General features: G+C 39.5%; 1 protein-coding gene across 3 annotated transcripts in view; it reads right to left on the bottom strand.

Annotated features, from left to right (window-relative positions):
* The window catches only part of CHD7 (chromodomain helicase DNA binding protein 7), a 186,888-nt gene that overhangs the window by 68,929 nt on the left and 105,455 nt on the right, over positions 1-12,504 (bottom strand). For all 3 annotated transcript variants that reach the window (XM_034762986.1, XM_034762988.1, XM_034762987.1), the window contains one exon: positions 1,942-2,372. In XM_034762986.1, the coding sequence (XP_034618877.1) occupies positions 1,942-2,372 (431 nt within the window). The remainder of the gene's footprint in view (positions 1-1,941; positions 2,373-12,504) is intronic.

Raw genomic sequence — 12,504 nt, 5'->3', positions numbered from 1 at the left:
TCCCAGTCTTTGCGTGGCAAAAGCAGGCAAATATCTTTCACAGAAGTCATATTCCTTATGAATATGTTAACCCCGCCCCCCAGTCAGCAGGTTCTTTGACAAGGTTTACCTCCCAGATACTGAAGCTATCAAAGCAGACAGACTGAGGCAAATCTGGACTTGAAAAGTACATTTGGCAATGATGAATCAAGGCTGTGACTGACTGGGCAAGTACACTTTTCTTGAACAGTCCTGCTTATTGGGGTAAGAGGCTACAAGTGTTGTTCATGCTCCCAGGTATATTTTTCCCACTGAGTGGGAAGAACAGCACTTTGCAGCTATGAGAAGTATTACAAAATTCACCCTTCCAATTGCAAGGGGTACTGCAAAGGGAGGAGAAAAGAGAATAAAGTCTCCCACCCCCACAGGCATGTAACAGAGCAGCTCTGTTCCCTGAAAGGAGAGTCTACTCCCCTGCCCCCAAGGTGCAGTCTCATGACTTCACTTGGGGTGACCTGCACAGACTTATCAGCCTGGGTTATGTGGCATCTCAAATGTTGAGGCCTGATGTCAATCTCAATTCATAGGAAACGACATATTTTGGAACCAAATTCTTTCTAACCTTGGTTTGTTAAGCGTTATTAAATTCTGAAAGACTGTCTGTAGAAACTATATTCATAGCACCTAGTTGAAAAAGTTTGCAGTGAGAAGCGTTTTTCAAATAAATCTCATGCCTTTCACTTCTTGATGTAGAAATGGCTGGGAGAGACCTATGTTATGGGGAGAGGTTGAATTAGATAATCATAATAGTCCTCTCTCTTGTGGCCTTTAAAAAAAAAAAACCCTCACAAAACCCCAAAACTATGAATATCCTGTCCCCGTGCAAACAATTAATCTTTTCATTTAGATGATACAGTCCTCTAGTTTCAAAAGGATACAGTGGGAAAGCTGTTCAGTCCACTACCTAGATTCAGTAACATGTAACTGAAAATTAAATTACTGTACGTATAAACCCATCAATTCATTTCAGCAATCTGGAACATTATATATAAAATTTTGTAAATTATAAGTAGGTTCAACTGTACTGGAAAGCTAATAAAGCTTTTACAGTACATTTCACCCTGCCAACTTATACAGATTCTTCAATAACACACTAGTTTTCCTATCCACCCAAAAAAACCTTTCATTCTTACTAGAAGTCCATACTATCTGAGCTTCATTCATCCATATATCTGTATCAGAAAGAATTAAACAGTAACCAGCCTTGCAGAATACATGCAAATCAGATTTGTTAATCAAAATGTTTTTAATCTTAATACAAATGGATTCTGCAAACTGATTTGGATTAACCAGGTCTGGCTGTGCTTCCATCTGGAAGTTATATATTTTCTAACATTAGCCACATCTTGAAAAAACAGATTCAGATGTTTGGAACGGGTTCAGAACAGTTGTAAGGAATTTTAGATACAAATGAAAAAATCAGTTTTAATGTCTTTTTCCCCCTCTCAGTTTTCTCAGTGAACATTTGTACTCATGATAGTTGGGGGGATGGGGGGCGGGGGAGGAAACGGGGGGATGGTTTGCTTTGGAATGACTGTGTACAGTACTGCGATTTGATCTCTCTTATATTGCCTACGAGGATTTTAACCCTGACCCTAAAAAGAATCACGATGCCAAGTGGAGATAATTCTCCTGTTCCAATTACTAGGAAACAGGGTTAGAGAGGCTACAATTTTTGTATCAGCATAATTATTTCACTTACGGCTGTGTGGGTTTTTTGCCCCTCCCCCCTTTAAAAAAAGGCAAAATAGTTAAAATTGGTATAATCCCTAGCCAACAAAATGTTTTCCCCCCATTCTTTTTGTATGATTTTTGTTTTAAATTCCATGAATACACACAATACATTATTTTTGTTTTGAATGCCAACTCATCACATACCCAAAGAGATATTTCCTGACCTACCTTGTCTTTTTACTAGTCTTGGGTTTTGGTGTGGTATTTTTTGCTTTCTTTTCCTTTGGCTCTTTGGGAGGCTTGGGGGTTTTGGGAGGCTTGGGTTCCTTAGGCTCCTTCTTTTCCTTGGGTTCTTTAGGATCCTTCGGCTCCTTTTTTGACTTGGGCTTTTTCTTTTTCTTTTTTTCTTCTTGGGAGCAATCCAATGAGTTCCTGGTTTGATCCTGGCTGTCAAGACAACCAGGAAAATCTTCCTTACCAAAACCTTTACTGGGACCCTCTGCCAGAATGTGATTGTTTTTCTTTTTCTTCTTCTTTTGCTGAGGCTGCTGTTCAATCGATGGCAGGTAATCATCATTTTTCACTAGCTGGGTATTCAGTCCACTAACCTGAGTCATATCCGGCACTGGTTTCTCTACAAAGGGCTCCGATGGAGAATGCTAAGAAATACAAATAGGCATTAAATTAGTATAGCATAATAAAAAACACACATTTGTGATCCATAAAATTGTTTACTTAGAGCTCTCTATTTTAGGACTGAGAGGTCATGGAGGGAGACAAGAGAAAACAGAAGGTGAAGTTAATTGGTAACATTTCAAACAAATATTGTACAATAATTATAAGCACTGCTATGCTGCTGTTAAGGTTGTGGCAGAACAGCTATAAATAAAGTATAAAATTCTTCATGCCTAAAAACTCTGTATAAAAGGTATAAATCCACAAACAAAATTTCATACACCAAATAAAATTCATTTAGACTTAAAAATGAAAAAAAAATAAGGCAGACATTGGCCTCATCCCGCCAACCAGTTTGATTTATTTAGCCTGCCCATATGAGGCTGGTGAATATAGTCTTGGGGGTTGGGGAGTTGGGGGGGCTGGCAGCGGCATAAGCTGGGTGGCATAATAGCAGAGCCCCTTCCATGGTGGCATGATGGAGGGGCAGCCAGGCCAAATTTGAGTGCCATTACAACTTGGCACATGAGGTCCTACTGACACCAATCTCTACCTCCACTCTGCTCCCCTCAACATAGGTGGCATGGGACGGAGTTGGAGCCTATCTCTGGTTACTTCCTATGGTTGGTGGAGGGTGAGGAGTGAAGGCCCCGGCTGAAACCTCATTGGCTTTCAGCTCCCAAATCATCAATGGGTAGGCAGTAACGAGCTGGGAGGCATGGGACAAAGGTAATCTGTGCTGATGAGGCAGTAGCAATATTACTAAAAGACTGTGTACCTTAGCAACCTGGCTCAACCTTTAATTTTTGGGGTGAGGGAGGTTGTTTTCTGTATGGCCTGACAAAAGGGTTTTTAGTGGAGTTTATGGCCCTCTGCTATCCTAAAGTTGTCCATCTATGAAATAAAGGTTATTTATATAAGACTTTCCCATATTCTGGTAACAGCTATTTTGTACGAGTAATCTGGGAAAGGTGAGTTACTTATATGGGACTTTTGTCATCTGAAAACAAGTATTAACTTTGGCTTCTATACACAGAACTGGAAAATTAATAGGACACAATCATAGGGTGCATTTACACAAAAGAACTGCATCATTGCCATTTACACTGGTGCATGCATGACATCAACATTTTGATCAACATCCCAAGGACTGAACTGAGGACCTCCAGAGCTAAGAGCATGATCTTTTACAGTATATGCTAAAGAGCCATTGTTCTCTAGGGTGGGGTTGTATTGGACTCTCATCCTCTGCAGATGGGGCACAAAGGAGGACTAATACAAAAACATCCATGCTGTTTTGAGTATGCCCAGTGTACCATGTTCTCACACAGCACTCCTCGAAAGCACTGCCTGTATGTTGTACGTGTCCAGGGGTGGGCAAACGTTTTGGTTCCTGGCCAATGGGAACTGCAGGGGCAGCGCTTGGGGCAGGGATAGCGTGCAGAGCCTCCTGGCTGCCCCTACGCATAGGAGCTGAAGAGGGGACATGCTGCTGCTTCTGGGAGCTGCGTGGAGTGGGGCAAGCCCTTGACCCCACTCCCCGGCAGGAGCTCGAGGGCCAGATTAAAATGTCTGGAGGGCCAGATGCGGCCCCTGGGCTGTAGTTTGCCCACCTCTGTACGCGTCCCACAGTTCCTGGCATAACACTCTGGAGCACGTATAGAATGTCTGTTTGCATCTATTCTTGTTTTTGTTTTGTTCCACTCAGTGCTTTAGATAATTCTGCCCTACACAACTATCCATACAAATGCTGTGAAGACAAGGAGTTACGTCATGCCATGGCATCACACTATCAATGCAGATGGAAGAGGGCCCTACACCAGGCTTTTCTTGAGGCCCAGCCTTTTGGAAGACAGGGATCAGTGAGCCAGGGAAAAGTATGGGACAGGAAGCAGAGAGGTGGATATTTCTTCTGGGGGACAAGTAGCCTTTGTAACTATGTAATGTCACTATTTTTTTTTATTTTATTTTTTATTTTTGAGATGTTGGGCGTGTCTCAGAGTTGCAACTGTCTGACTGCAATTCCATCCCTGGTCTGCCACTTAAGTTCTGGTAAAGATGTGAACTGTCCTGTGTGTACATGCGTGCGTACGTGTGTGCGTGTGTACATACACTGGAGAGACACACACACACACACACACGTTATGTTTATTACCCATCAGGACCTAATATGTAACAAATGTATGTGGACTTATGGTATGTTACAGTTTTGTGAGGAGTCCAAATTATGGATAGCATGCCAAATTTTCCTAATATAGACACGTTTTATTTTGTCATCCAAGTTTTTTTTATTTCAGGGTTTTAATTCCTCGGGGCTGTTAGAATAAGCTGCTGAATGTAAATCCAAGTAGTTCTGTCCTAGCAACTATATGTACACTGAGAATATTCAGCATTTATCCTATTAATGGCCTAGCACTGCATTAAGTTCACCAGTGGTTGTAGCCATAGAAACATTAGCATAGACTGGGGGAGATATTTTCCCTCCCATTGTAGATACTCAGCAAGAACACATACACAGTGTACAATAACTTCCATCAATGGAGCTGCACCAGTGCTAGACCTAACAATGGCAGAAGTGTTGAAAATTCTTAATATGGATAAGAACCCTAATCTGCAGAGAAGCAACTAGTGCCTCTGCTGCAGATCACAACTTTCCAAAGTAGCTGCAATGAAATTACCACAAATATCACTTTTACTTTACTGGTGCTTGGGAAAGCCTTAGACACCACCCCATAGGCAATGGAACTATTCATGGCAGAGAATTGAGGAGAGAGTTGGAGAGGGGAAATTGGATTGGGAGACAGAAGACCAAGGTTCTGGCTGCGACAATGACTTGCTGTGTGACCGTGGGCAATTCACTTCATCTTCATCTATTAGACTAAGTTCTTTGGTGTAGGGAATGTCTCAAGTGTTTGCTGTAATGGAGCCCCAGTTCTCAGTTCAGACCTCTAGGTACTATTGCAATAGTGATGAGGAAGGGGATTTTCTGCTACAGCAGGCGAAAGGAATGGTGGAGAAAAACTAAACTCATTCTTCCAAGATTAAGAGAAAACGGCAGGGCGGGTTGTTTCAAATTTATCAGACACCTTACTGATAGATTTCAGAGTAGCAGCCGTGTTAGTCTGTATCCGCAAAAAGAACAGGAGTACTTGTGGCACCTTAGAGACTAACAAATTTCATGAGGTTGATGGATTTCCATTCCATACGGCTAAATGCAGTGCCTTGCATAATGACAGGTTTCAGAGTAGCAGCCGTGTTAGTCTGTATCCGCAAAAAGAAGAACCGATAGAGGCCAATATAAAACATGGCATCCCTAAACATAGTCCAGGATGCCACGTGGGAATTACCAGATCATTCATGTGGTCCATATAGTCCTGTATCTGACTGTAGAAACAGATACTTCAGAGGAAGGTGCAAACAACCTGAAGTTAGGCAGATGTGCCTGCACATTAGGTCTCCTCCTAAATCCCTGCGAGAGATTGGCTTCCACCCTGAAGCATGAAGTTTAATATCTCTTCCAAAAATCTCTGTTCACATTAGTGATAACTATTATCCATACAAATAGCTATTATAAGTTATTACCCACACAAGCGTCCAATCTTTTTTTTAAACTCTGCAAAATTTCTGGCCTCAGTATCACCATGTCGCAATGATTTCCAGTTTAATTACATATGTGAAAAAAATATTTCCTTTTATCAGTTTTGAATTTGTCACCTTTTAATTTAATTGAATGTCCCCTTGTACTTGTGTTATGAGAAAAAACAGAAGCTCTTGATCTACTTTCTAATACCATTCATTATTTTACGTACTTTTATCATTTCATCTTATTCATCTCCTTTCTGAAAAATAATAAAAATACCAAGGTCTTATATAGTGCTCTTCATCCATAGCTCTCAAAGTGTTTGACAAAGGAATAACCCCACTCTTATCAATCTTTGAACCTTCTAATTTTGCCCCCTTTTTGGGGGGGAAAAAAAGATAAGCAACCATTTCTGCACACATCATTCGAGGTTAGGCTATACCCCATCAACTTACACAAAAGTACTGCAATAGTCCCTGTATTACTCTCCATTATATACCCATCCTAAAACCTTGTTTAACTGCAACTGCACATTGAGCCAAGGTTTTCACTCAGCTGCCCACAATGGCACTCAGATCCTTTTCCTGAATGATACAGTGAATTTAGAACCCTGTAAGGTATATGAGTAGTTCAAATTTTCCTTCCATTGTTCATTTACTTTGCAATCTGCTAGGAATCCCATTACTTTCCATTTTCCCAGGAGACTAGGGTGGTGAAGGCTCCTCCAAGGCTTTCCTCCAGGTTGCTGCCTTTGGATATCGTCACAAAGACTTTTTCTTTTAAATCACACTTTAGATAGTAGATTTAGTTGTCTGGATAGTACCACAATTGTCCAAACCCTTGAAGTATCCTTGCTTATTTTTACTCCACTTGATTGCTTTTAGCACTGCTCTTAGTCTGGACAATTAAACTCTATGAAATCAATTTCATTGGTAGATATTCAGAGCTTCAGGTTTTGGTTCCAATGCTGAGGGGAAATATTTGTTTAAAAATGCTATCTGTGTTGGAATTTTAAAAACAGACATTAATATTGATCTTAAGTTTTGCAAAAGCTTGTTTAAAAGATCTAATGTTGGGGCCAACTTAGCGTTTCTTTTAAAAATGATTCACAAGGATTAAAAAAAAATGCCCAGCAGCCAGACAAGCCACTAACATTAACAGTTTCAATAAAGTCTTTTCAATGTATCTTCTCAATGAGCTATAAGACTGAGGATGTTTAAATTTTAGCCACTTTTCAAAGTGTGCCTGTGAAGCAAAGTTCACAGGATTGATCCACTGATTTCAAAATGAATGTTATTTTATTTTTGTATGCACACATGCGCGCATGCACACACTTTCATTACTTTTTTTGTGCAATCCAAAAATATCCCTGCGTTACCTCGCCTCTCCATCTCCTGAATGACTTTTTTCAAAAGATTAAAAAAACTATCTAGAAATGGCAAGATTTAGAACAGACCAGTAAAAACCAGGATATTTGAAGTTGAGGCTCACATTCTCTCCACCTTTTCCCATGCACAATGGTGTAAAAATGACTGATATTGCTGTCACAATTTTAACTTTTCTGCCTCATGTCAAGACCTTACATTAAAATGTTTTATTGTTCCCCATCTGATTCCTTTCTTAAGAACTTCTCAAAACTAGTGAATTAAGTTTTGTAAGGTGTCAACCTGTAGACTTTCACGTTCTTTCAGTCCCACTCACTACCTCAAAAAAAGCATATATGTAACATTCACTCAAGTGGTGCTTTAAAATATTTAATTTATATATTACATGCACAAATTATGTATGAAATTGGAAACCTAAATCTAAAAAACTTATACCAACTCCTATTCACAATACTAGGTTATTGAGAATTAAAAATCGGCATCCCAATTCAACAAAATTAATACCTTATACATTTAAATACTTCTATATTGCTAGAAATTTTCATTCACATACCTCAAAAGCATACATTAGTGAAACAGCCTACGTCTGCTCTAGTTTTCATTTCATATTACTTCTGTCTCATTTTACTTTGCAAATGTCTTAGTTTAAAATTTTATTATATCAATATGATCTTAATTTTTAGCATTATACTCTTCAAAAATGGGTGTGATTAAGTCTAATTTTCTGTGCATTTTGGGTTAATATTTTTGCATCAAACTTTATATCCCCGACTGACAGCCCCACATTGCTCCCTAGTGTGAATCTGTGTAGGAGCAGCACAAATCTGGGAGGAGGCCGAGAGATCAGAGGCAGTTTGAAGGAGACATTTCTCCACCCTAGAACAGTTGTCTGAATTTTTTTTTTTTTTTTTTTAAAACAGGGTTGAGAAGGGAAGGAAGGTAGGACAGGTTATTACCAGTAAATATTGGCTTAAACCTATCATAGGGACTTATTTCAAATAGTTCTTCATCTTTAAATCTACATTGGATTAACTACAGTTACAGGGTCACCATTTCCAATAACAGAACCCTGTTTTCCATTTATAAAAAATTACAAAAAACTGTATGTACTACATACTTTTACAAAAAGATTGAAAACTTACCTGTACACTTCAGAACACAAATCATTTCTTCCCCCCCTCCCCACTACGTTTAGTAATAAATGAGGCCATAATTTAGCATCTTGGTACAGAATTTAATCTTCCACAGGAAAGAAACCAGTAAAGATTAAATACAAATAGGTATTAATCCTGTTTGATATGCAGACAGAATTATTTTTGGTACTATTTGAAATAAGGTGAAAAAGGTGCTCAGAAATATTGCAGTGTTTACTAGACCCACATCTCCTTAAATCTTTTAGAGAAAAGCTGTTTTTGTAAACATTTAACAAAGAACAGATGGCCCGTTTTAATCATGTGAAAAAAACCTGGAGCTCACATTAATACTCCTACAACAGACTACTGGGTCTAGTCACCTCCCTAACCAGCAGTACTGTCTTCAGTAATGCCATTTAATTTTACTATGGACATTTTCTCATCAATTCCCACTGCTTGACAGTTAATCAATGTCATTAACATTCAATATGACCATGCAGGGCATTGCTAAAATCTTGTTTATTAGAGCAAATGTGGAGATTCCCAAATCTTCCAAGATTTTAAAAACGCAACTTTTAAACAATAACTTGACACTCAAAAAATTGCCTTTTATAGCAAAATGTTCTCAAAAAATTAAAGCCCAGCCATATTTGAACAAATTTCACATAAATATGGCATTTATTTGAGAAAATTCTTCAGATCTGTACAATCTCACCCCTGGAGTTCACATTAGTTATTTTTTAATTTGCAAACAAACATTTGATGCTCAAAAGATTTAATAAATTAAAAGTAAAGAAGCTTGTGCTCCATGGATGTTTACACATTTAGATCCAAACTCATTTTCTACTGCTCAGAAAAGATGGATGGCTCAAATGAGGCCTGTTATGTAAAGTGGCAGGATGGACAGGATACAGAATTAATCCAATGAGGGTTAGTGTGAGCGAAGGGGGGAGGAAATGGTGGGGAATTAAGGAGGAGACAATCTTTCTGTTGCTTGAACAAGGATTGAAACAACGTGAACTATACTTAAGTAATGATAGCAGATGAGTGTCAGTTCCCTGGCAGAGGAGCCTCTTGAGATATTGAGCTTTTCAGCTCTAGAGTAAGAGCAGCAGAGTATGTGACATGACTCAGCTAACTTTGTCAGATATAAACACCAGCATTAAAAAAGTCCCTATTTACTCTGACAGCTGAGAAACCCCATTTTAATTTGCATCAGACGCTCTTCTAGACTCCAGGAGCCCCTTCAGACTATGAAGCACATCTAGGGAACCACATTTTACTTACACTTTTTGGAATCTCATCTGTTAATCATGGCATATAACTTGAGAAGAAATGTCCAGTTAGTTTCCTGACTCCAAAATCTGAACTGCTCCCAACACCATTCCCAAATTATGGGACAATATGATACATATCCAAACTTTTCAGTTTAAGCAAATCATTGCTGAATACTTTTCCTCAATAACAAGTATAATTCTGGTAAGTTTTATCTCCTCCATCTAACAGATAAGCTGATTCTCTTCAGAAAGGTGCAGACAGCATCGAGTGACTGAACTCAGACCTCTTTTTAAAGAGGTGGCAGTAGGGGCAAGAGGTTAGACAACAGGAGATAGCAGCAACACATTGGGAAAATAGAGTTCTGTATAAGGCCAGGACCCTACCAAATTAGCGGACGTGAAAAATGCATCACGGACTGTGAAATCCGGTCTCCTCCGTGAAATCTGGTCTTTTGTGTACTTTTATCCTATACTATACAAATTTCATGGGGGAGACCAGTGATTCTCAAACTGCGGGTCCCGACCCAAAAGGGGGTCACCAGGTTGTTATAGGTGGTTGCAGTACTGGCAGCCTTACTTCTGCACTGCCTTCAGACCTGGGTGACTGGAGAGTGGCGGTGCTGGCCAGGCGTTCAGCTCTGAAGGCAGCACCCGCCAGCAGCAGTGCAGAAGAAAGGGTGACAACACATACCATGCCACCCTTACTTCTGTGCTTCTGCCTTCAAAGCTGGATGGCTGCAGGCTGAGGGCCCAGCTCTGAAGGCAGCAGCACAGAAGTAAGGGTGGCAATACCATACTATGCCACCCTTACTTCTGCACTGCTGCTGGCGGCAGCGCTGCCTTTAACAGCTGAGCACCCAGCCAGCAGCTGCTGCTCCCCATCCACCCAGGTCTGAAGGCAGCACAGAAGCAAGGGTGGTAATACTATGATCCTCCCTACAATATCTTTGCGTTCCCCCCCCCCTTTTGCATCAGGACCCCTACAGTTAAATCTGAAATTTCACAATGTTGTAAGTATCTGAAATCATGACATGACTATTTTAAAAATCCTCTGACTCTGAAATTGACCAAAATGGACCATGAATTTGGTAGGTTAGTCATTAGTAGGTTCAAGCTCGATGGCAAGGTTATCAGGGAGATGAAGTCTTCGCATGCAATATATGCCCCATTCCCATCACTTTGAATCCCTTCATTAGCTTCCGATCTTTTACTGAATTAAATTCATGCTCCTAATCTTTACTTACCTGTACTAGGCCCTACAGGACTTTTTCCCTAAATATCTATGCTCATTTTCTTTTACTGCCCCTCTCACTCCATATGCAGTTCCTAAAACTTTCACCCTCCTGATTCCTTTGCCTTTATACCACTTTTGGTTTCAGGCCTTCTTTCATGCTGCTCCCTACATCTGGAACATGCTCAGGCCTAGTCAACACTAGCAAAAATAGTAATAGCAATAGTCCAGATGCAAAGTTGGAAGAATCAGAAGACAGGGCTCACTGCTATGCGTTTGTCAACCCTGCAGTTGAAGGTGTGCTTGGAGCTGCAGTATGCACACCCATAATCTAGAGTTAGATTAAACATACTATGAGAATGTTTACATGAGCTGCAATCACACCCTTGATTTCAGCACAGACACACCCATCGTCAAAGTCTTAATCAACTACTAGTACAGATGCACCAGTGCTAGAATATGGGTACAGACTCACTGTCATCCATCAAGACTATTCTTTCTTCTTTAAATCCCTCTGTGCAACCTCTCTCCAAATAATCCTTCCTCATTCTCATCCCATGCTCTTCTGCTCCTAAATTTAACTGCAAGATCTTTTGGGGCAGGAGTAGATCTAATAGTACATAAGTGTTCAGGCAAAATAGCATTATTCACTGCCATTCACTTACAAAGGTACAAGATTAGTAAGACCTCAAATACTTGCCATAGTTAATATTTCAGGATCCAGGGTGACAGCTGATTTGATTTGCTACAAACTAATTTTTTCAGAGGTCCCTTTTACAATGTAAGGAAAAGCCAAAACAGTTAAAACTTTTTGAAAAGAACAATTCTGAAAAGTTTCCACGTTTTCTTTAAATACTGTAGAGAAGGCTAACGTATTATAAACTATTTTACAAATGGGTAGGATAATAATTAATCTTGTAAATCTGTAAATTAATTTTGTAAATCTGGGGACACATTGCCATGTCTCATTAACAGCTTTTGAACAAGAAATAGTGGTAACAGGCCACTTCAACTTGAATGCTCCCCTAAACTATCTATTCGATCTTGTATTTTGCGGTGACATTCTGAGTACCTTTCCCAGACCTGAAGCGCTCTGTGTAGCTTGAAAGCTTGTCTCTCTCACCAACAAAGTTGGTCCAATAAAAGATATTACCTCACCCCACTTTGTGTCTCTCGTATCCTGGGACCAACACGGCTACAACACCACAGCATATGACAACAGTTATTAGTCATTTTTCCCAGGAAAATACTCATTTTTGTTGAAGTGTCCTTTAAATACCATTTTATTTTTAAAACAATTTTTGATCCCCTATGACTGCTTATAAGGGTCTATTCTGAAAAGGAGAAACTGAATGAATATAAAAAGTAGTAAAACTAGCTATACACAAAGTTCTGTCAAGATGCCCAAATTAAACTGAAAAACAAAATTATTTTTGCTAACTTAAAGTAATCTTAGGTGTTTTATAACTGGTACACAATTTTCAGACCAATTATTTTCAAGTTAACTGTG

Source organism: Trachemys scripta, chromosome 2, assembly GCF_013100865.1.
Source record: "Trachemys scripta elegans isolate TJP31775 chromosome 2, CAS_Tse_1.0, whole genome shotgun sequence".
NCBI classification, from domain to species: domain Eukaryota; kingdom Metazoa; phylum Chordata; order Testudines; family Emydidae; genus Trachemys; species Trachemys scripta.
Note: the sequence above shows the minus strand (reverse complement) of the source record. Positions and strands in the feature narration are given on the sequence as shown.